The following is a 25,120-nucleotide window of genomic DNA, read 5'->3' on the forward strand; positions in this document are numbered from 1 at the left end:
AGCCAGCAACCAACCCATCCCTTCACCCAGAGTACAGCTCAGGGAAGGAATGCAAAGTGATTATCTTTCTTTCATGTGCTCAGAGGGAAGGGAGAGGACACTTGCCTTGGAGTGAAGTTGTTTAAGGGTCTGGAGAGAGAATGACTGCCAGCTGGCTGCCCTCTCTTGCATAAATGAGGCTACTGTTAGACCTTTTTCCTTTAATTTAAAGGGCCCTTCTCATCGCGTTGAGATAAAACCACAGGTAAAAAAATCCGTGGATAATTAGGTTATACCTGTATTCAGACTAATTTTTATTTGTAATGTCAATTTTAGAAAAGATAGATCTTAAAGCTGCATTCCTAAGTCCAAATGCCTAAGTTAAATGCACCAAAATTCAATATGATCCATTTTTATTTCTAAATAGTGAAAATTTGCCTTAACTCTCAGATTATACACCTTAGAAAATAATGGGTTGATTCTCAATTAGCATTTCTAGAACAGCATATCCACTCACACGAGGGGAGGATTTTGAGGTCCCCCCACCCCTGCAATTAACAGCCATCTCCTCGATTGGTGCAAACAAGCACCCCTCCCACTACCTCTCTGTTCTGTTGTTGTTTGATTCCAATTAACAACTCATTATCCCATGGTTTCTGGGAACTACTGATCATCCTCAGCCCATGTCAGGCTGTTTTGGTTTTCCTTTTCTTTCTGCAGCCAGACCTGAATTTTCTGCATTATTCATGCCTGAATAATGGTATTTTAAAAAAACTATATTGTGAACATAAACTATAAATAGCTTATTGCCCAATCCTATCCAACTTTCCAGTGCCAAGGTAACCACAATGTAGTGCTGAGGAGGCCTCCAGGACTGCCCCCCCCCCACACTGCATGATGAAATACGCATCCTGTTGGCACAGCTGAATCTGCACTGGAAAGTTGGATAGGATTGAACCCTTTAGTAACTTTTAAAGTCACTGATTTTTCTGAACATTACATCTCAGTAATTTAGTAGTTATCACAAAAATTCTTTGACAAAGTTAGTGAACATACAAGCCCCATAAATTTGAAGACTGAAATAATGGTCATGCAACCCACATCTTTTGTGCTGCAGAACGTCGGTTTAGAAACAAGACAGAGGTTTTTGTCTAGTGACATGCAAGATCACCTACCTGAAGGCTAAGACTGCAATCCTATGCACGTTTTTACAGAAGTAAACCCCATTGCACAAATTTTGATTTATTTCCAAATAAACATGGGTAGGATCAAGTTGGAAGCACCCAGAACTTTTCAGAAGAGAAGATTGGTAGTTACTGAGCAAAACAATGTTTTTTCCATTATATGGAAAATAAATATTCATGATTTTGGTTGTTGGCATCATAAAACTCATAATTTGAGATTACACAACCCAGTTGATTTCAGAGAGCATAAAAATAGGAAATACAAAATCAAGATCATCCAAATGGGCTCTGTGGATAATCCTGGTGAGACACAGGATGGCATTTCCTGGATTCTAGCACCTTTGACAACTGCCAGCCCCTGGATCTAACACAAAACCCCAAACAACATATAGGAAAATAAGAGCAGCCCAGCTGAATCAGGCCAAAGGCCCATCTAACCCAGCTTCAGTGGCCAATGAGATGCCTCAGAGAATACACAAAAAAACAAGATGCCTGCATCCTATTTCCACTCCCTTGCATGTGGCATTCTGAAGTAGCCTACTTCTAAAACCAGGAGGTTGCACATACCAGTCTTAGCTTGTAACCTGTGATGGACCAGGGATGGGAACCCAAGATAGGTGACTCAAGTCTGAGTCTTTTGTTGACATGTGCAGACTTGAGTTACCTGCATTGATGACTCAGGCACTGACTTGAGTCATTTTGGCAGGAGGGCCACATCATCTCTCTGACAGTGTGTTGGGGATGAGAAAAAAAGAATTAATTTACATTTCAAATTTGAATAAATTTACATAAATGGATACTTATATGAATGAATGGATTTTTACTGAGCTTATTTATAATACACATGAGAACTATAATACAGGCATGTAGAACCACAGGAGAACTATGAACTGCTTGCCACACACCTTTTGTGCAGTGAAAACATACAGACCAAGCAAGAAACACATGGGAAGATAAATTGTTCAGAGGCAATGGGGGGGAGGGTTAAAATAATGCCCAGAGAAAGCAGAAAACACATGGAGATTATAAAAGGCCTTGCTGTAACTCGGCCCAAAGCTTGCGACCAGCAGTCGCTGGCCAGAGTGGGCGTCAACAGCCCCCTGATGAGCCAGAAGCTCACTGGAGAATGGGGGCCCCCTGAGGGCCAGATTGAGGGTCCCCAAGGACCACAAATATTCCCCAGGCCGGGGTTTGCCCACCCTTGCTCTAGTTCATACTACAAATAGTAGAAGACCAAAAGATCAATTGATATCCCAACATATTCCCTACCTAAAAACACCTATGACATACAAGAGATATTTATTTCATTTTTTTAATAAAGTGAACAGGAATATTTAGACAAAAAAAGGCAAACCACAAAGCAACTAGAGAGAACATAGCGCCCAATGCATTATCTGTTATAGTGAGTATCTTGATAGGAAGTTTGAGGTGGCTAGAGAATCTTTGAAGCCAAAAATGACCTCAAACCAGTACAGGTTGAGTCTCATTTTTCGGAGGGTTCCATTCCCAGAACTCACTGGATGGCAAAAATCCCACTATAGCAAATCAATTTGAAAAACAAAGCCCCTTTGCTCCAGTGATTTAATAACAGCCTTGCTGACCTTTGTGATGTTAAGATAGAATAATTAAGATGACAATTCAACAATCAGTCTCTCTCCAGGCACTTAGAAAGGATTATCTTTCTTTCATGTGTTCAGGGGGAAGGGAGGGGGTCCGCTAAGAGATAGAATGATTGATGGATTGTCAGCTGGCTGCCCTCTCTCTAACTATCGTAAAGGACTGTTTTCCTTTAATTTAAAGGGCCCTTCTCATCATGCTGACATACAAATCTCTACAACAGTAAGAAAAGCATTTTAAAGGGATGCATTTTCCCCCTTCTCCGGGGATCAGCACTTTTCTTCTCATTTGCAGTGGCCATTCCTGTTGAGTCAAATCATATAAAAAATTTGTGTTACAGGTTGGACCTGTAAATGTAAAAACAAGCAGAAGGTGCTCAACTCTTTTATCCAGAAGGAGGATGTTATGACATCTTCCAGAGCTTGTTCAAGTTACAATAAGTTTGATGATGACTTCAGAACCGTTAATTAGGGCAAAACTGAAAAACTGGGCCACTCAAATGAAGCTGTGGAATATCTTGGTGTAACCTGATATCTAAAGTTCATTCAGATGATTTAAAGAATAAACTGACAATACAATATTGCAAAACAACACTCTTGAGTTAGTCATTAAATGCTACACTTTGAAGTTCAAAACATGACATATACTAGGCTTTATAACAAATACAATGGTCCTGACTAGTACTTCTGCAGTCAGGTGCTCTCCCTATAAACAGAAGAAGCACTACATCTGTACAGGGAGTTCTTACAGAGTCCCTTATGCAAATACAATGCCCAAAAGCAAGAGCTGGAATGCTACCCTTAGAACCCCATTGAAATTTTCAAAATTCATTTTTTATACAGCAACAAATCAACATATACTTACTTTAGACAATGTTCATCTTTCTTAATCAACAACTATACTTTAAACAATGGATGGCCTACAAAAAGAATCACATGATATCTTTTATATTCTTAAGTCTTTAGCAAGTTATGAATAATGAATAGCAAATCCCTTGTTTTCTGTCATCAGCTTTATCTTGCTATTGACAGTAGCTACAGATGAAAGAGCTAAATAAAACTACTGACACAAAGATCTTGGTTCTTGCCAGATTTTCCATTTTCTTCTACTGAATAAAACATTGCCTTGATCCCAGTACAGAATCAGGTCACTAGTCAGAGAACAACCTAAAATAGAAATGAGTGGCTAGGTCAAACAAAGCACAGACTCTGAAAACTCAAGCCTTTCTCCTTACTAGCTCTATAAATCAAATCAAGGAGTACAAACATGTTCTTTCTGTTCTTAAACCTATCTAACAAGCTTATTATTTCAGTAACCCCTGGGGGCTGGGGATAAGAACAGGCCCTCAGTTTGGCTGTACCTGTCTTAAGAGGTGACTAAACAGCCACCGGGTAGATAGGACTTGTCAGCCTGGGAAGGCAGTTCATCTAAGAGAAGGAAAACTCTGATCCCAAACCTCCACTGCCTTGTGGCTACATTCAGTTATGGAAAAGGCTTCAGGAGTCAACCTCGAGGCAAAATCCGGAGCCGGAGTCCCTGAGGCAGTTCATGGCTGAACACAGTCACATTCTGGCAACTCCTGCGACGCCGCTGGAACCAACCGTATTGGTTTCTGCCTTTCCATTGGACCATTTCAGCAACGTGGAGAGGGGGGATTTGCTGCATGGGTAACAGTCTATCCTCCATATCTACTTTACCCAGGCTTCGCGCACTGGAGAGGACACTGTTCCAGAACCACTATTCAGAGCACGATACCATGGTCTTCCAAGACTGAAGGATGCCAACTGAATTATTTCAGTGCTGAAAATATGACTTTACGTTTATGCAAGATTCATTGCAAGGATTCCTATCACAAATTGTTTACAGTAAAATAAATATTATACAAGTACAAATTTTATTCTGCTCCCAGCCTAGACTGGAAATCATCCTCATACAAAACCAAGGACTGGGATGATGTCTGAAGGCAGAGCTATTTCACCCCTATTATGTTGCACACAGAGTGCTCCATTTTTTAATTTACGTTCCTAGCCACAACTTCAAAATCTTCTTCCGCCAACCTAAAGTTGTTTCAAGTATGGAAGGATGACCTACCCCATCTGTGTATTTCAATATGGCCAGGACATTTCTATATAGCAGAGTGCCAGCTGCCACTTTGTGCCCCAAGTTTTGGTTGACAGGGTTTTGTATTGGCTTCACTTTTTTAATACCACCTGTTCTGATTCTTTGAGGAATCAAGGTGTCCAAGATTACACATGTGGCAAATTTCAGATGTTACAGAAGTACCTTAACAACACTGATACTCTTCACAATGATTCAGTAAGGTCAAAACATCTAGGAGATATCTGTATTGCCCTTTTCTTAAATTCCTGTATTATTTCAATATTTTACAAATATTACCTGCAAAGAAATGAGGGGAGTTTTAGCAGTAGCAGCATCTCAATTGTATATGAAGACTGATGGCGGAACAGATATTTACTAAATTAAGTCTTTCCAAATAGTAGTGTTCTTTAACCTGTGGGTCATGACTCCAATGGAGTTGCGAAGTCTCATTTTTTGGCGGAGGGTGGAGGTGTTGCAGAACCTTTCAAAGCCTTGCAAGAGAGGGCTTGGATCCAATCCAATAATGTACAACTTTTCTCCAAATACATACAATATAGTTCTTGGATGGTAAGTCTCCACAGTAGTCGCTCTTTTGTAGCTGAGGAAAGAACTTGTTCTAAACCAAAACAGAGCTATTATTGGACATATTTCACAAGACACGTATCCAGATAGTCCAAACTAATACTAAGGGTATATATTTAATTATAGTCTAGAAATGCATACCTGCCCTTAAGCAAATTACAAATGGTCCTATGTATATAAAGGGGTGTTTTTAAAGTTGTGTAAGTACTTAATCTTGGTTATGTTTAAAGACTCTACAAAGCCTCCTTATCGAATAGCAGCACTAGGATAGAATTTTGTGCCTTGTCATTCTCTGCCTCTAATTCAACCATGCTAATCAGCAAGGCTTCTCCATCTACATACATTATAGTGCTTCTCATTTTGTTGGTATTTCCAAAGAAAAACAAAGGTGGGGAAAAATGTTTTTATTCTGAAAATAATCCTCCCTGTAGGAAGCAGATCTCTCTCTCTCTCTCTCTCTCTCTCTCTCTCTCACACACACACACACACACACACACACACACACACACACAAAATCCAAACACTATGTGCTATAAGGTTTGTGCACCGATTATGTAAAAAGTTTAAACATTTTATTTTCTTCTTCTATGAACTGCAATTAATTCCTGAAATTGCAAAACTGATACTCAGTCACTAAGCCCTATGTGGCTACATGTGCTTAAAAATACTTTATTATTCCTTTGAGAACCAAAGAAACACAGCCAGATTATTCTTTTAATGAAGCAAACATATGCTTCATAGTACTTTTTAAAACATAAAAGATATCTCTTAATAGAAACCTGAATAATATTAGTGTATAATACTAGTTTTAGGTATGTACAATCTCTGCTTAAAAAGATACTCTCACACTGGGCTGTGTGTTTGTGTGTATAAACATACAGTATATAGATTTTCATTTATTATCCACCAATAATCTTACAAGGAGAATGACAGGGGAAGCTGGCACACATTTCCTTATTTATTAATCATACTCATTATCTCTTCACTGAGAACAATTAATGCATTGTTTCTCTCAAAACTATTAACAGTTTAATTTAATTTTTTAAATAAACATTTATTTTAACAGAAATCAAGAATCTCAGGGTTTTCATCCTAGGAAGGCTTTTTATTTTTTATTTATTTTTAATTTAAAAACTTTTCATGCCATTGGGTAATCAAGCTTTCTCAGCCGAAAAAAAGATTTCAGAAATATAAAGACAATTTACATATTTGTACATTGCATGTGGTTGGATCATGGGAATGGGACCTGAAACAATTTAGGACATGAGTGCTTTCTTAGTAGTTGTGCCCTGAAACTCCCCACTAAGGGAGGCCTGTCATGTTTCCTCTCCAATGGCCTTTTGCCATCATCTTTCCTTCTAGATAGGCCTTTGTTGAAAGGTTTATCTGTGACTTCTTCTCCCATTTTGAGTATTTTCAATAGAAGTAAATAGTATACTATACATTAATAAAATATCTGTAGCCATGTAAACCTGAGAAGCTTAAAAAGAACACAAAGCCAGTATTACCTCATGCATACTGTACTGCACCCAGCAGAGCTGGGTTAAAGACTCTATTCACACTTTACTTCACTGAACACAATGTTGCTTCCTTGGGTTAATATTTGAGTTAGTTTCACAATTTGTGAAATAAATTTATTAACTTAAGATGATTATCAGAAGGATCGTCTCCAAGTCATTTGCAAACAATACAACTTGAGTCACAGTCCCTTCCTGAAGCTCAAAGTTCAAAATTTACATAAGCATCAACCAAAAAGTAAAATAGTCACCACATTAGTTACTGTAAGGTTTCGTATTTTGACTTCTACATTAACAGGGTATAATCCCTCTAACTCATCTTTAATGTAAGTAAAATTTTAGCTAGCAGATGTTACGATGGGCCAAAAGCATAACATATGGTTCAGGTCTTCACATGCTAGCTAACCTTTTTCATAAGTAATGTATTTATTGCAGCTTTCAAAGAATATTAGAAGAGGTTCCTCAAAGAGAGGAAATGAGGCTTGCACTCTGTCATTTAATGCCATGGCAGGAACAGGTTACACAGGTTCAGCAAGACTGCTGGGGTGGAACTATGAAACACATTCCTTTATGTACATGACTCTAGTTCCTTCTCTCTTCAAGAGGAAGAAGCAAATACATCATGCAACCACTGAGCAACAGCAGAATAGAACAATTACATATGCCAGGAAATTCAGTAAGCTTCCATAAGAATGCACAGATACAAATCCAAACCTGCTACACACACAAAGAGGCTATACTGTATACACAGCAGAAATTGGCCTCACTTATTTTCAGTCTCTTTAAGCAGGATATATGCTTCAGGTAAATTCTCATCAATTAATCAGCTGCCATGTTCAATTACAGATGGCATAAATTATTGTCAGAACCAAGCAAAAGAGCCATGGTGTACACAAGGCCACATAGTGTATACAAGGCCACATAGTCTCAGGAAGACTACTTACATGGAGTAACACTGAATTACTCAAAAATGAGAAAATTCCATTGCCAAACCAAAACCATCTCATTCACTGCAGGTAGAAGTCCTGTCTGTAAATGTAGATAAGAGACCACTACCTTGAGATTACAAAGATGCTCACTCCAGGATTTTTATTCCTGTTCAAGATATGTTGGTGAAACATATAATTTCAATTTATATCGCAGAGTATAAACATCAATGCTCTAGTTTTTTTTCTTTGTTTTACTTACTGTTAACCAAGCACACTTAGATGGACACACCTCATTTGGGAAAATTCAGTATTTTAACAGGCAACACACTTGAAAAATCAGTTTAATCAAAACGCATAGTTTTCTGTGCTTTCAAAAACTCAATGCCAGCTTTTTGTAAGATGAAAAGAGAAAAAGAAAATCTGAAAAATATCAAGCTGAATATCAACCTGAAAAATATCTGGCAATCCAGTGGACAGAACGGGACTGGGAGGAAGGGTGGGATCAGCCTTGGCAACTAAGGTTGGATCCTAACTCCCCAGCATGAGGCAGCGTTTACTCAGCGTTCCCCTCAGGCAGTGTTACACCAAGGCTGCTTGGATTTGCGCCAGTGATTTCGATGGCACAGATCTGAGAAACCCTATAGGGTGGCTGGGGCATTGTTCGGGTCAAGGGGATAAATATCCCCTTGCTCTGAATTGCACCACAATCACTTCCTATCCTGAGCTGGATACAGTGCAGGCCACTTCAATTCTTCAGTCTGATATTGTAATATGTTCAAGTTTCCGAAACCCTCTTGCCCAATTCCGCTAGTTGTTACTTTTAAAAAACTGTCTATTTACAAATGCATGTAGATGTAGTTCTGTAACATTCAGTTTCAACATCTGGGTGACTCATCAGAAGATACACTGAACTCAGAACACTATGAATGGGCTACTTTCAAATTCTATTACTTGATGTTCATGTATGGACTTCTGTAACCATGATGAAAATTGGAAACCTAAGCAACATATATTCTAATTTTAAAACTTGACATTTTACAGACAATTTATTTTGTTGACTATTTCAAGTCAAAATAGTCACTTATATTTTTTCAGACCGGCATTTTTTGCAAAGCAATCCAATTTTTAGAACGATTTGCAATTTTAAAAAAGGAATTTGTATTAATTACGGTAGGTACTGTATGTCTAAAACTGTCATGGCTGGTCTCTAAATGGCTTACCATTTAGATATCAATCAATATAAAGCTTCTGTAACACTGCACACCTCCTAAGGATTAGTGGAAGGAAATCCTTCTGGAATCTGAGGTATGTTGCCTTATAATTTCAACAGAATTCCATGTGTAAAGAGTGATGCTTTCATCCAGTTTGTAACAAATGTTTTGTTACAGCATCTATAATGGAATTATTTTATATTACACTGATGCAACATAGAATTCACAGAAATACAAACATTCTGGAACGGCAAAGGAACACAAATCCTTTTATGCAATCTGAGGGTTGAACTACGGTAGCTACAGCCAACTTCACTGCTATTATGATAAAAACAAATAAATATTTGGCTTACAGTATAGCTTCAAAACCCTTGAATACCACTCACTTTCAAGACCTCTATCAGGTCAAACCACCAAGACCATACTTCTAGCCCAAAAAATTGTAGTTTAACCCTGACTATACAATAATCCAATACTATGATCCAATTACATCTATCTATAATCTCCAGTACTGTTGAATATGAGGCAAGTGTATCAGAAGTGTGGGACTTGCTTTTGGTCTTTGAGGAGCAGAAACAATTAACTGCTTATCTACTGTCTTCAAAAGACAAGCTAAATTCTTGGCAAAACTCTTAAGTGCAGCTTCCTTTGTTCAGAGGCTGCAATATGCCTAAAACACAAATAGACTATTTTCTGATGGAGATTCTGCACTTGTATCTCTCAACCTACAATAGGCAACATAAGATGCCAGTTTAGTGTTGATCTAGAACAGGGGTGTCCAAAGTTTTTGGCAGGAAGGCCACATCATCCTTCTGACACTGTGTCAGGGGCCGGTGAAAAAAAGAATTAATTTACATTTAAAATTTGAACAAATTTACATAAGTTTCCATAAATGAATATATTAAAGATGAACTTATATGAATGAATGAAGGTCTTGGAATAGCTCAAGGCCTATAAAAAGCCTGGCACAAAGCAAGGCTAGCCTTTCCTTCGCTGCCACTGTTGCATCACAGATGTGAAACAGCAAGCAGTGGAGGGAGCCCTCATCCCACAGCTCACTCAAGAGATCAAACAGTCACCGTCACGCTGAAAGCAGTTGTGTCGGGCCAGTGCAAGCTCCAACAAATCTTCGGAGGGCCAGAGGCTCATTGGGGACTGGGGGCTCCCTGAGGGCCGCATTGGGAGACCTCGACGGCCACAAGTGGCCCCAGGGCCGGGGTTTGGGCACCCCTAATCTAGGAAGTCACAAATACAGGTGAAGCATGTTTATCTGCAGAATTTTCATGCACAGATCTGGCTCAACATGGGTCCCCGGACCCCTGTTGAGTAGACTTGGCCCCACCTGAACCCTCCCAAAAGTGATCAGAGCTCTGCTCTGGACACCACCTCCGGAGGCTCTTATAAGGCCCATGGAGGTTGCATCCATCCTCCACAGGCCTCAGAAAAGCCTATGGAGTTCCTCTGTTTTGCCTGAAAATGGTAATTACTACAGGTGAACCCTTGTAATCCACAAGGATGGCCTTAAAGGATTTACGGAGGCCTTTCTGAGCCTCATGAACAGTGATTTTCAACCTTTTTTAATCTCAAGGCAAACGGACAAGGCACTAAAATGGTCAAGGCACACCACCAGGTTTTTGACAAATGACAAGGCACACCATGCTGCCAGTGGGGGTTCACATCTCCCAATGGCCCTACTAATAAATGACCTTCCCCCAAATTCCTGTGGCATACCTGTGGACCACTCGCGGCACAACAATGTGCCATGGAACAGTGGTTGAAAATGGCTGCTCATGGAGGCTGCATGCGGCCTCCACAGCCTCAGATAGGTCCCCAAATGCATTGTAAGGTGACTTCCGGTTTTGACTTCTGATGCTTTTGAGGGCCTTCTTAGGCTTTTGGGAAGCCTTTCTGAGGCCTGTGGGGGCCGCATGCAGCCTCCACGAGCTTCAGAAAGGCCTCCGGAGGTCCTAGAAGGGCACTTCCGGTTTTCCCACACTATGTTAGGCCCACCGTCCTGCAGCCAACACACCCATGTATCTTCACTGTTTTTAACTATGATTTAGAAATTCACCCATTAACAAAAGTTATGTGCCACTAGTTTCTGCGAACTTCACATTCTGCTTTTAGCCTAACTGTCACAGTACCTTTTCCAATGGAAAACAATCTTTTCACTTGCACTGCAAAATAACCACTTTCTAACTTTTCACTGAAAAGCAGTATATAAATAATCTTAACAACATGGGAAACATATTCTAAAATCAGAGGATGTAAATGGATTCAGAAGGTGGCACAACATAATGGGCCTTATCAAAAATACCAACACCATCTGCATTCTCAAACCAGAAGAGTAGTAGCTCATCCATAAAGTACAAACTTTTTCAGGCAGAACACCTCAGGCTCACTTCTCATGCCCTCCAGTGAAAAGGATCTCAGGAAGCATGGGTGCAAAAAACCACTGCCCAACTCCTCAGAGACGCATTATCATCAGGGAGTATTATTTTTTTTAATTAATCTCCCTTTGCGGGGACAAAGGAGCGAATAAGCAGCCCATCCTGGGGCATTCCGTGTATAAATGCTTTTATGCGAATGCCCGAAGTCTATGAGCAAAGGTGGGAGAACTGGAATGTCTGGTGACAAGGGAAAATATTGACATAGTGGGCATAACAGAAACCTGGTGGAATGCAGAGAATCAGTGGGATACTGCAATCCCGGGCTATAAACTCTACAGGAGGGACAGGCAGGGGCGTGTTGGAGGTGGGGTGGCCGTTTATGTTAAGGAAGGGATAGAATCCAGCAAAGTAGAGATTGAAGGTGGGTCCGACTCCACCATAGAATCTCTGTGGGTTAAATTACCAGGCTTGTGCAGCGATGTAATACTGGGGGCGTGCTATCGTCCTCCAGACCAGAAATCGGATGGGGACCTTGAAATGAGGAAACAGATCAGGGAGGTGACAAGGAGGGACAGGGTTGTAATCATGGGGGACTTCAATTATCCTCATACTGACTGGGTCAATTTGTGTTCTGGTCACGATAAGGAAACCGGATTTCTTGACGTGCTAAATGACTGTGGCTTAGATCAGCTAGTCACGGAGCCCACCAGAGGACAGGTGACTCTGGATTTAATATTATGCGGTACACAGGACCTGGTTAGAGATGTAAATGTTACTGAGCCATTGGGGAACAGTGATCATGCTGCGATCCGTTTTGCCGTGCACGTTGGGGGAAGAATACCAGGCAAATCTCTAACAAAAACCCTGGACTTCCGACGGGCGGACTTCCCTCAAATGAGGAGGCTGGTTAGATGGAGGTTGAAAGGGAGGGTAAAAAGAGTCCAATCTCTCCAGAGTGCATGGAGGCTGCTTAAAACAACAGTAATAGAGGCCCAGCAGAGGTGTATACCGCAAAGAAAGAAGGGTTCCACTAAATCCAGGAGGGTGCCCGCATGGCTAACCAGCCAAGTTAGAGAGGCTGTGAAGGGCAAGAAAGCTTCCTTCCGTAAATGGAAGTCTTGCCCTAATGAGGAGAATAAAAAGGAACATAAACTGTGGCAAAAAAAATGTAAGAAGGTGATACTGGAGGCCAAGCAAGACTATGAGGAACGCATGGCCGGCAACATTAAGGGGAATAATAAAAGCTTCTTCAAATATGTTAGAAGCAGGAAACCCGCCAGAGAAGCGGTTGGCCCTCTGGATGGTGAGGGAGGGAAAGGGGAGATAAAAGGAGACTTAGAGATGGCAGAGAAATTAAATGAGTTCTTTGCATCTGTCTTCACGGCAGAAGACCTCGGGCAGATACCGCTGCCCGAACGGCCCCTCCTGACTGAGGAGTTAAGTCAGATAGAGGTTAAAAGAGAAGATGTTTCAGACCTCATTGATAAATTAAAGATCAATAAGTCACCGGGCCCTGATGGCATCCACCCAAGGGTTATTAAGGAATTGAAGAATGAAGTTGCAGATCTCTTGACTAAGGTATGCAACTTGTCCCTCAAAACGGCCATGGTGCCAGAAGATTGGAGGATAGCAAATGTCACGCCTATTTTTAAAAAGGGAAAGAGGGGGGACCTGGGAAACTATAGGCCGGTCAGCCTAACATCCATACCGGGTAAGATGGTGGAATGCCTCATCAAAGATAGGATCTCAAAACACACAGACGAACAGGCCTTGCTGAGGGAGAGTCAGCATGGCTTCTGTAAGGGTAAGTCTTGCCTCACCAACCTTATAGAATTCTTTGAAAAGGTCAACAGGCGTGTGGATGCAGGAGAACCCGTGGACATTATATATCTGGACTTTCAGAAGGCGTTTGACACGGTCCCTCACCAAAGGCTACTGAAAAAACTCCACAGTCAGGGAATTAGAGGACAGGTCCTCTCGTGGATTGAGAACTGGTTGGAGGCCAGGAAGCAGAGAGTGGGTGTCAATGGGCAATTTTCACAATGGAGAGAGGTGAAAAGTGGTGTGCCACAAGGATCTGTCCTGGGACCAGTGCTTTTCAACCTCTTCATAAATGACCTGGAAACAGGGTTGAGCAGTGAAGTGGCTAAGTTTGCAGATGACACCAAACTTTTCCAAGTGGTAAAGACCAGAAGTGATTGTGAGGAGCTCCAGAAGGATCTCTCCAGACTGGCAGAATGGGCAGCAAAATGGCAGATGCGCTTCAATGTCAGTAAGTGTAAAGTCATGCACATTGGGGCAAAAAATCAAAACTTCACATATAGGCTGATGGGTTCTGAGCTGTCTGTGACAGATCAGGAGAGAGATCTTGGGGTGGTGGTGGACAGGTCGATGAAAGTATCGACCCAATGTGCGGCGGCAGTGAAGAAGGCCAATTCTATGCTTGGGATCATTAGGAAGGGTATTGAGAACAAAACGGCTAGTATTATAATGCCATTGTACAAATCTATGGTAAGGCCACACCTGGAGTATTGTGTCCAGTTCTGGTTGCCGCATCTCAAAAAAGACGTAGTGGAAATGGAAAAGGTGCAAAAGAGAGCGACTAAGATGATTACTGGGCTGGGGCACCTTCCTTATGTGGAAAAGCTATGGCGTTTGGGCCTCTTCAGCCTCGAAGAGACACCTGAGGGGGGACATGATTGAGACATACAAAATTATGCAGGGGATGGACAGAGTGGATAGGGAGATGCTCTTTACACTCTCACATAATACCAGAACCAGGGGACATCCACTAAAATTGAGTGTTGGGTGGGTTAGGACAGACAAAAGAAAATATTTCTTTACTCAGCGTGTGGTCGGTCTGTGGAACTCCTTGCCACAGGATGTGGTGCTGGCGTCTAGCCTTTAAAAGAGAATTGGACAAGTTTCTGGAGGAAAAATCCATTATGGGGTACAAGCCATGATGTGTATGCACAACCTCCTGATTTTAGAAATGGGTTATGTCAAAATGCCAGATGCAAGGGAGGGCACCAAGATGAGGTCTCTTGTTATCTGGTGTGCTCCCTGGGGCATTTGGTGGGCCGCTGTGAGATACAGGAATGTGGACTAGATGGGCCTATGGCCTGATCCAGTGGGGCTGTTCTTATGTTCTTAACTGTGTTTAAATCTGTTGCAATAATAATAATAATAATAAAACTTTATTTTTATCCCGCCCTTCTCCCCAAAGGGACCCAGAATAGCCATGTGGCACCTTAGCTAACAAGACAAGAATACGTGCTGTATTCAGTGGGGGGGGGGGGGGAGGAATCATGGAGTATTGTGTCCAGTTCTGGTCGCCGCATCTCAAAAAAGACATAGTGGAAATGGAAAAGGTGCAAAAGAGAGCGACTAAGATGATTACGGGGCTGGGGCACCTTCCTTATGAGGAAAGGCTACGGCGTTTGGGCCTCTTCAGCCTAGAAAAGAGACGCCTGAGGGGGGACATGATTGAGACATACAAAATTATGCAGGGAATGGACAGAGTGGATAGGGAGATGCTCTTTACACTCTCACATAATACCAGAACCAGGGGACCAGGGAATACCAGAACCAGGGAACCTTAGAACTCCTTGCCACAGGATGTGGTGCTGGCGTCTAGCCTAGACGCCTTTAAAAGGGGATTGGACAAGTTTCTGGAGGAAAAATCCATTATGGGGTACAAGCCATGATGTGTATGCGCAACCTCCTGATTTTAGAAATGGGTTATGTCAGAATGCCAGATGCAGGGGAGGGCACCAGGATGAGGTCTCTTGTTATCTGGTGTGCTCCCTGGGGCATTTGGTGGGCCGCTGTGAGATACAGGAAGCTGGACTAGATGGGCCTACGGCCTGATCCAGTGGGGCTGTTCTTATGTTCTTATGCCAAAGCAAATGCCCAAAATGCTTACAAAATACTCACAAAACACAACAAAATAATAAAACTCTCAAGGCAGTGCCAAACTCCACGGTAGCTAGTGTTATAGCCTACTGCAGCAGTTTTCAACCACTGTGCTGCGGCACACTGGTTTGTTGCGAGGCTGCCTCAGGTGTGACAGGGAGCCAGAGGAGACAAGCAATAGCCGCATGCGTGGGAGAAGCACCTGCTTTGACCCTCAGCCTAAGAAAAAGGAGCAGCCAGCGAAGGGGCTGGTCGCAGCTGCTTTGCATCTCCTGCTGCTGAGCAAGATGAAGGTTGCAACCCTATCCTCATTTACTTGGGAGTAACCCCCTTGACTATTATGGGGTTTACTTCTGAGTAGACATGCCTAGGATTGGGTATTAAGGTGATTGTTGCCTGCCCTGCATGCTGATTGGGCAGCTGGAGAAGGCTGGAGGAGTGAGTTAGAATGAGGGAGCCAGAAGCAGGCAAGCAAGTAGAAAGCCAGTGAGTCTGCTGAGGCCACCAAGGTAAGAATTGGCTGGCTAAAAGGGTCCTTGAAAGTTCCTTTTCCTTGTCACAGTTTGCCTGCATCTCCCCAAAGTGACCCTACCTGTGTTGCCTTTTACCTTTTAGAGGAAGGGTGTTGGGTCACAATCCTACCCACACTTACCTGGGAGTAAGCCCCATTGACTACAATGGGGGCTACTTCTGAGAAAACATGGATAGAATTGGGCTTTTGGTCACACACTTTTTTCTCAAATATAGGAGCAGGCAATTGGCACTTCTCTTCTCCCCCGCCCCCCTCCCTCCTAAAGGTACATTCTTCCCCAAATCTCATAATCGCAGTTAGCACCTCTCTTACTGTCCCTCCCCTCACTCATCCCCACCTTCCAAAGGTCCAGAATCACTTGCCTCAAGTTCTCTCTCTTCCCCCCAATCCAGCTGAATCCTGCACATGTTTCAATCATGTCTCTTCATTGCCCCTCACCCCACATTTCTCCACTATGTACTCAATCTGACTTCTCTTTGCCAAATACTTTCTAGCATAACACTTGAACAACAACTTTAATCACCCTACTTCAAAACATTTTTCCTCCTTTAGAATCACATATACTTTCTTCTCCAAGCTTCTTGTGAGTTTTTGTCATGTAATGATTTAATTGTATTAATTATATTAATTAAAAATTAATTGTAATGTAGTAATGTAATGTAAGTAAAACTGGTAGTGTGCCTTGACAATTTTAGTGCCGTGTCAGTGTGCCATGAGCTGAAAAAAGGTTGAAAATGGTTGGCCTAGTGTTAAAGACTCTGGCCTGGACACCTCTTCTTCTTTAGTCACCTCAGGGCATGCAAATCTCAAGCCAACCCTGGGAGGAGGAGTGGACTCAAGAGTCCTCAGTAAAAGCAGCAGCAATAAAAGCCACAATAAGAACAATCCTGCAGAGGGAGTGCAACCCCATTCAGAACAGGCATTGTGGATTTATGGACCAAGAGGAACACTTTTGCCCAGGTTTAATTTTGGTCTGCTAATCCACATCCAGTTCCCAACTGTTTCCAGGAGTGCTAAAAACCCAAAATAACCTCCCCAGTAGGTGAAAAGCAAAGATATAGCTGGGTATCATCCGCACACTGGTGGTATCCTGCTCCAAATCTCCAGATTACCTCTCCCAGCTGTTTCATATAGAAATTAGAATGGAGAATAAAACAGATTCCTGCAGCACTCCATACACAAGCCAAGGTGCCAAAAAGGCATCCCCCAGCACCACTCTTTGGGACCTGTCAGCTAGGAAGGTGCAGAACCACTGCAAAACAGTGCCTCTAATCCCCAAACCAGCCAACCACATCAGAAAGATACCACGGTCAACGACACTGAAAGCTACTGAGAGATTTTGTAGGACCAACAGGGACGCACTACCCCAGGCTATTCCCTGGTGCTGGCCATCTGCCCAGGAGCCAGATCGAAAGGGATCCATTTCATTCAGCCCTCTGCAGAGCTAAGATGCCACCACTGAATTCAATCAACTTGCACAAAAAAAGGTTTGAAACAAGCTGGAAATTGTCCAACTCCAGGGAGGTCTTTTTCAGGAGGGATGCACCATTGCCATTTTCAAGGTCCTTGACAGCACCCCCTCCTCAAGGGATATATTAAGTATCCTCCCCACCTACTCAGCCAGGTCCCTTCCCCCCCCCCAGCAGATCTTACAAAGCCAAGCAGGGCAAGGACCAAGTGAGCAGATAAACAGCCTCCTACTCCAAGGATCCTGTCCACTTCCTCAGGCAATACAGGCTGAAAATTCAAAAAACAGAACCAACGGATACCTGTGGAACATCCACAGACACCCACGCAATCATATCTCCTACAGTCTGTCACCCTTCCAATAGCAGCACTGCCATGCCCTCCCCGTGCCTCTCATCACATTGTCCTGGCAGAGGCCCCCCCCAAAATCATGCACAGTACACATATTAAACACCCGCATCCTACCACATCCACACCCAAACCAATAATCATCCCTAACTACCCCACTAATTTTCTCAATAGTCCCACTGCTACTGCACCTCCCTCCCACCCAACAAAGCACCCTAAGCACTGTTAACGCTAAGCTGTGTGGTTCAGGCTGTTGCTGCTAAGCTGGGTGCCAAGTTTCATCAGCTCAGAGCTCCACAACCTGGAACTTCATAGTTGACATGTGATCTCATTGCGGAGCATTTGGAGATGCCACACAGCAAGAGAAGGGGTCTGTGCAACAATGCAAACCCCTAACAGAAAACACAGATCCCCAACAGCAATGAAGAGAGGAAAAATGGCAAGTATATCAGTCTGCCAAAGGGCTCTAGCTCTCTCACACCAATGGATTTAGAAATTCTAAACTTCTTTCTACACTAAGGGTTTAATCCAGGGTTATACCTGGAACAGTCCTACCACAGCAGAGTTTCATCAATGCTGAGCAAAAGCTACAGCCAAGAAGAGTTTGTGGAACAGAGCAACTATCTGCAATGTCCCTCAGTACAATTTTCCATAATAACATGTTCACTAACTTCATTGTTATCAGTTTTTGTTAGAGAATGCAGCTAATGTTGTACGAGGTCTTGTGCAAGGTTTTCCTTGCACTACCAGAAGGGCTTTGGATCTCTAAATTGTGTTACATGACCCTGATGGGGTCACAAAGCCTCAGTTGAGGGGTCACAGCAACTTATGGGAATGGAAAAGGTTGAAGACCACTGGACTAGAACACCACCAGGAAAAGGGTGAGGCAACTGGTACTTCAGGTACCAGGTGACTGTGTGCCAGTCCTGCTGAGGTTCTAAGCAACTGTGCTAAAATACCTTTCACTAGTCCCAAGCTTCATGGTAACTTTTTCTGCTCTCTCCAATATCAACATGTGGTTACAATGTACAGTGCTGGGAGGGCATAATGGGGGGCAGGAAGTGGGCAAATAAGGTCCCAGGAGGGGAGTGGGATCAACAGTGGGTCCCCAGTCTAATTAATTAATCAGGGTTATGGCATGAAAGAAGTTGAAGATCACTGTCTTAATTCTTTTTCTCATGGAAGACTCTTGTGCCAACTTTAAAATTATTCTTCTGTGAATTCAAGAATCTTCCCACAATTGTCCTCCAAAATTTCATCTATCCTTTTCTTTCTACAGCTCTTAAACTTATGTGATTTTCTTATTCTTCAGGAGTTTTACACTATAATCTAGTGCTGGGTGCTTCAACCCAGAGGGTCATGATGCCTCCTATGAGGGGTTGCAACTAGAGTAGCCAGCTCTGCCCCTTTTGGTGCACCGTCCCCGTTTGACCTTGGTTCTGGGGGAAGTGTTGCCAACCCCTGCTTGCCCACTGGTTCTTGCATCACTGCAGGAGTGGCAAGGATGCCACTCTTTGTCAGTAGTAGGGTGCCTGCATGCCAAATCTTGGCACATAAGGACAAGGTGACATAACATGCTGTCCAAGTAGCACCTCAGAAGGCCTTGTGCGAAGCTGGCTGATGAGTGGCCCTGCTGCTGCAGCACCAGTTCAGGGGCAGCCTCAGTGGCAGGCCGGGATCTGTACTTGTCACAGCGGCCATAGGAAGCCTGCAGAAGGGCCTGTATGGTGTGAGAAGTCAGGGCCTGGACAGCCTCCGAGCTGCCTTCTTGGCTCTGCACTGCCTTCTGTGCTGTCCAACATCAGTGGTCATAGCGCAGCTGGCTCATGGAATCACGTAGGCAACTCAGGGTCCTACATGAGAGGATGGGCCAGAAATTATGGGCCAGCATGGCCAGAAAGGGCAGGGCCAGCCACTGTGAGATGGAAACTGCACTGTATGGGACACAGCAGAAAAAAGGTTGAAAACCACTGATCTAGCAGGATCTGAAAATGTTCAGACAAACCTATGCATTTCTGCATTCTTGCAATTTATATGACTACACTGTATGTTCTTCCCTGTGGTTTCAAAAAGGGTGAACTCAAAAGCTTTATAAAAAAAAACCCAGAGGAATAAAGAGAGATCTTTATGTTCCTCTCTCATTTTGTGGATCCAAGCCAGCATCAACATTCCAAAGTAGAATTAAATGCCACAAAAAGGTTCTGCTGCTACCATACATGCACTCTCCCCTGGTTTCTGACTATATTTCATACAACCTGCATCAAATCTCCCAGAAATATCATTGTTCCATGTTGAATGATATAACCCTTGCCAGATGCATACATGAGGTCAGGGCCCAATCCTATCTAACTTTCCAGCACTGATGCAGCCATGCCAATGCAATGCAATGCATGCAAAGCCATGCACACTGCATCCTGCAGTGGGGGGGAGCAGTCATGAAAGCCTTCTCAAGGTAAGGAAAGTTTGTTCCCTTACTTCAGGGCTGCATTATAGCTGCATTGGCACTGAAAAGTTGAATAGGATTGGGTCCTCAGTCATTACCCATGTAAAGCATGGTGGAAGCATCTACAATTCAGGCTGAGCACTAATTTTTTGTTGAATGGCATATCCAAGAACTGTGAACACTTGGAGGGGGGAAGAGTGTGGGTAAACAAGAATAATTATCTTTACTGCAATACATCAAAGGCAGCATTATGATTTCTATAGATTGTAAATTACATAACACAAACCCAATTTCCATTACAGCGCATTTGATAGCAATGGGCGCTATGCAGCAAGACAGTTATTTGAACCCAAGATCTCACAATTCTCACAAAATTCCTGAAAGGGACACAACAGCCAGTTCAACCTCAGAACAGTGATTTTCAACGTTTTTCATCTCACCGCACAGTGACAAGGCACTAAAACTGTCAAGGCACATCGTCAGTTTTATGACAACTGACAAGGCACACCACACTGACAGCAGGGGCTGGCATCCCCCAGTGACCCTACTTACAAATGATCCGCCCCCAAATTCCCACGGCACACCTGCAGACCGTCTGCGGCACACCAGTGTGCCATGGCACAGTGGTTGAAAATCGCTGGCCTAGAACCTCTTGTGTGTTTCTACCCCTCCTTTTTTGCAGGTATACAATGACTTCTAGTTCCCGCACTTACTTTTATCCCACCTGTGTGGCTGTCCACTTACAGCCCCACCCTATGCCTGCCTACTCAGAAGTAAGTTCCACTATGGTCAACGGGACTTACTCCCAGCAAAGTGTGGGGAGGCCACCGGGGCACGCGCCGTCTCCAGCGCCCGGACCCCCTTCCGCCAGGGCCGGCCGCACTCACCAAGCCCTGGGGACTCTTTTTCGTACCTATCCATGGTCTGTGGCATCACCAGGTCCGTCCTCTCCGTCATCCTCTGCGGGCGCGGGGAGCCCGGGGGCTCGGCCACGACGGGCGCAGGAGCCGGCCTGGGAGCGAGGCCACGCGGAGGGGAGCGCTCCCCGAGAGGCTTCAGGCAGTGCGTTGGCGGAGCTGCGAACCGACGCCACTGGACGGGACCAGCCGTAGCAGTCCTCCGAGACAGAGGGGGAGGGGAAGCAACAGGCCGCGGCCTCCGAGCGAGGCGCCAGGAACTGCGCGTGCGCAGCTCTTACCTCACAGAGGACCTTCTGCCGCGCCAGGGTTTCCCTCACCCGCTGTAAGCGAGGGACTGCAGAGGGCGCCCAGGGCACCATGGGAGATGTAGTTCCCCCTCCTGCCTCCCCTGAGTAGATTTAAATCCCCCCACCCGCCCCGCCCCTCCCCTCCCTCTGCTCACGGCGCTGGTGTCACGGTTGTCTCTAGACCAGCCGCGCGGGGGTTGCCTTCGGTTGGGGACGCGGCGAGATGGCTGCGCTCGCTGCGGAAAGGTCAGCACCCCCGCCCGTGGCGCCGCTGCTTCCCGCTCCGGTCCCTTTCCCGCCCCTGGTGGTAGGAGACCCCGCAGGCGCCTCGGACGGCCCCGAGGGGTCCCCGCTTGTCACTCCTGAGCCGGGCTCTTCGTCGGTCAAGCCCCTGGCTGGAAGTCTCCAGTCCTCCAGGCTGCACGCCTGCCCCGCTTTCCTGGGAGTAAGCTCCATTGGCCACCACGGGACTTACTTCTGAGTAGACAGGCAGAGGATTGGGCCCTTTGTCTGCCATCCTCTCCACACTGTCCTGGGAGTGTGGACAGTGTATGGACAGTGTCCAGTGTGGACAGTGGACACCCCACTCACTGTAATGGGACTGAATAGGCATGCCTAGGACGGGGCTGTTTGTCTGCCATCCTAGCCACACTTTCCTGGGAGTAAGCTCCATTCACTATAATGGGATATACTTCTGAGTAGACATGCCTAGAATTCGGATCTTTGCTGTTCATGCTGTCCTGGGAGTAAGCTCCATTGACTATAATGGGGCTGCTGAGTTAACATGCATAGGATTGGGCTCTGAAAGTCCTTTGGCATCCTCCCCCATTCTTAGACGTTACTGTTGAATTCAATTGCTGACCCTATTTCTTCCCACCCCCACTGCCCCCCATCTCAATTTGCAAGAAATATGTTTTCTTCCCTCTCCTTTTATTCATGTCCACCTCAGAAAAGTTCCTAGAAAGGTCTTTTTAAAGACCTGTGAATTCTTGACAAGACTAACTGGAGAATTATCTTGTATTCTCCCTGTGCACATCTTTGCACACAAAGATGCCATCATTGCCTTTTTTGTGACAAAGAGAGGAAAAAAGTTAAAAGCCCATCTTAAGGGGGAGCGGAGCGAAGAAATATTGTGTAGAAATTGAGGTTTTCAAGGGTCTTCTAACTTTTGCCTTCTCCCTCTCTCTTTGAAGCTGTGGCTGTGTAAAACTGAACATCAGCTGTGGCCCTGTTCCTCTTCCCACAATTTTTAGAGCAATAGGGAGTTTCAGTGGGGCAGTCTCTTATAGGTGGAGGTGTTTTAAATGGTGTTTATTTTACTCAGAAGTAAGTCCATTGAGTTTAGTAAGACTTAATTAATCCTATCTTACTCACTGGAAACAAACACCTCTACTGATAAGGTCATCCCTCTTGTGAGAGCTGTGTGAGAGAGTGTGTTTTCAGTTAAATGAGTGGAAACTGGAATTGTTATGTACAGATGCTTTTCTCATTTAAAGCATGATATATCTGAAGCAAAGCAAACCAATACCAATCAAAGTGGTCCTGCTTTCTGGAAAGTTTGGGAAAAAAACTTAAAGAATGCTGTCACCATTTTCTTCCTTATCTGCTCTAAGGCTGTAATTTGGTTGAGCTAATAATCTTGAATGAGAATTCAATCTGATATGAGATTTGTACAGTACTCTTGAACCTAATGCTTGGCTATGACTCTACAATATAATTTAGAACTAGAGTTGCATGTTAACTTTTTTCCTTTGGTGTGAAAATTGATTTTTTAATGGTTGATACCTTTAGAACTAGCATATTCTATAAATGCAGACAAAATAAGCATGCCATCTAATGTTTGGTAGTGTTTTGTTCTCCAAATTGGAAATAGATAAAATAAAAACTTGTTGCTGACTTTTCCTCCTTCAAGCAGGGGGTTTGACTAGATGACCTAAATGGCCCTTTCCAGCTCTGTGATTTGTGACTTTAATTTGTTTACATGCTAACCAATATGAAAATGTATGTGTGTATGTATTTTCTGCATGTGAACTAATATACTTACAGTTGCCAGGTTACAACCTTAAGAAGTACATTTATTATTTTATTCAAAGAATTTGTACCCCAACTTTTCCATGCCAAAGCAAATGTGCAAGGTGGCTTATAAAATGTAACACAACACAATAACAAAGTAATAAAACCCTCAGAGCAGTCCTGAGCTCCAATGGGAGCCAATGTTTTAGGTTCCCTCTGGCCTGGTTACCTCTTCTTTCCATCCCTTGAGGCATGCAGATCTAAAGCCAACCCAGGAGGGGTGGCATGAACAATATATGCTTGAATGCACTTAACAGTAGTGTCACCAGAAAAAAATATGGAACAAGGACACACTCAAAAGTGTACTTCTAGAGTAATGCAGTTTTGTTCCACATTATAGATTTCTGAAAGAAAATATTTCAAATCAATGCTTCCATCCTAAGCATAAGTGGAAATCGGTCCATAAGGACCTGCTCTTTATATATGCCAATACATTTATATAGGTAGATGATATTGTACAGGTATACACTGTACAGGTATACACTGGCGTCCCTCAGGGAGAAACAAACCACATTAAACTATCTATATTGTTTCCAGCGGGGGCAGGGCAATGATGTATCACATTGCCCACCATCTGGGGTGTTGCCCCACCCACTGCATGGGAGGAGATCCATTATGGGGGTGATACATGGCCTCCCACACCAGTGATACAAACCCTAGTGATGTCACTGTAGGTATGTGGAAAAAATGGTTTTCTTTCAAATAATCACAAGGCTACCTCAAATTATCAAGGGAGAGGGAAGCAAGCTACTTGTCCAGGAAGATTCTTGCCTTCCTTTGGTGTCACCTGTGCTCAAGCACCAGTCATGGATGATTCTGACTGTTCCTTGTTAGTCCTTTTATCTACATCTTCCTTTACCTTTACTGCCAGCTCTAGGATTTGGAAGGTGTTTGGAAGGGAGGGCAAACTGGACATGTGCCTGTGGGCAAGGCACCATCAGTTAAGGTCCCTCCTCAACCTAAAAGCTCTGGGATGTGCACACTGAAAGCATTCCCACCCTGACTTCGAAGGAGTGGTGGATCCTGGACCTACCTCCTGACAAGTGCCCAATCTAGAAAAAGTCCTGTCTACCTATAATAGGTTCAAATGCTGTGTCTTGATTTACTGTAGGTTGAGAAGGAAGGCAAGATGAAAGGATGCAAAGTAGAATATATGTGAACATGTTCTACAAAATCTGCTTGATATAAGTACTGTACATGCTGTGCTGTACATTCAGTAAAGACTTGTCCACAAGCTTGCAAGCCAGTCATCCTACTATTGTTTTATTTTCAAAAGTGAAATAATTCAAGAAGTTCTTAAAAAAATAAAACTTCATATAATTAATAAATGCTTTTTCCCCTGTGAACTAGAGGAAGGCTTAGCAGAAAAATAGCACCTTTTTCAGTGGTATTAAGTGATAGACAAAGTATGTCACCAAAATATCTGTCACTGACTGAAATATGAAAAAAATCAGTCTGTCTTGAAGAAATTTACAAACCTCAGATATACCAGAATTGTATTTGCAAATGCATGCTGCTAGTGTCTTTTGAACTTCCTGCCTCCTTCATTTGTGGCTGTTTCTTTCAATAAGATAACAGTGAGGAAACCAATGTGTTATAATTCCTCAATGTATATCTATACTCCTT

At 43.5% G+C, this 25,120-nt stretch overlaps 2 protein-coding genes across 2 annotated transcripts in view; one reads left to right on the plus strand and one right to left on the minus strand.

The window, feature by feature from the left end:
- Positions 1-21,251, minus strand: part of MARCHF5 (membrane associated ring-CH-type finger 5) — a 39,706-nt gene extending 18,455 nt beyond the window's left edge. The window contains exon 1 of the mRNA XM_066622233.1: positions 21,128-21,251. Within this exon, the coding sequence (XP_066478330.1) occupies positions 21,128-21,171 (44 nt within the window). The 5' untranslated portion in view covers positions 21,172-21,251. The remainder of the gene's footprint in view (positions 1-21,127) is intronic.
- A 340-nt stretch (positions 21,252-21,591) lies between these two features.
- CPEB3 (cytoplasmic polyadenylation element binding protein 3) overlaps positions 21,592-25,120 on the plus strand; it is a 93,959-nt gene continuing 90,430 nt past the window's right edge. Inside the window, exon 1 of the mRNA XM_066620849.1 lies at positions 21,592-21,667. The gene's annotated coding sequence lies outside the window, so the exon portion shown is untranslated. The remainder of the gene's footprint in view (positions 21,668-25,120) is intronic.

This window comes from Tiliqua scincoides, chromosome 3, assembly GCF_035046505.1.
Source record: "Tiliqua scincoides isolate rTilSci1 chromosome 3, rTilSci1.hap2, whole genome shotgun sequence".
Lineage (NCBI taxonomy): Eukaryota > Metazoa > Chordata > Lepidosauria > Squamata > Scincidae > Tiliqua > Tiliqua scincoides.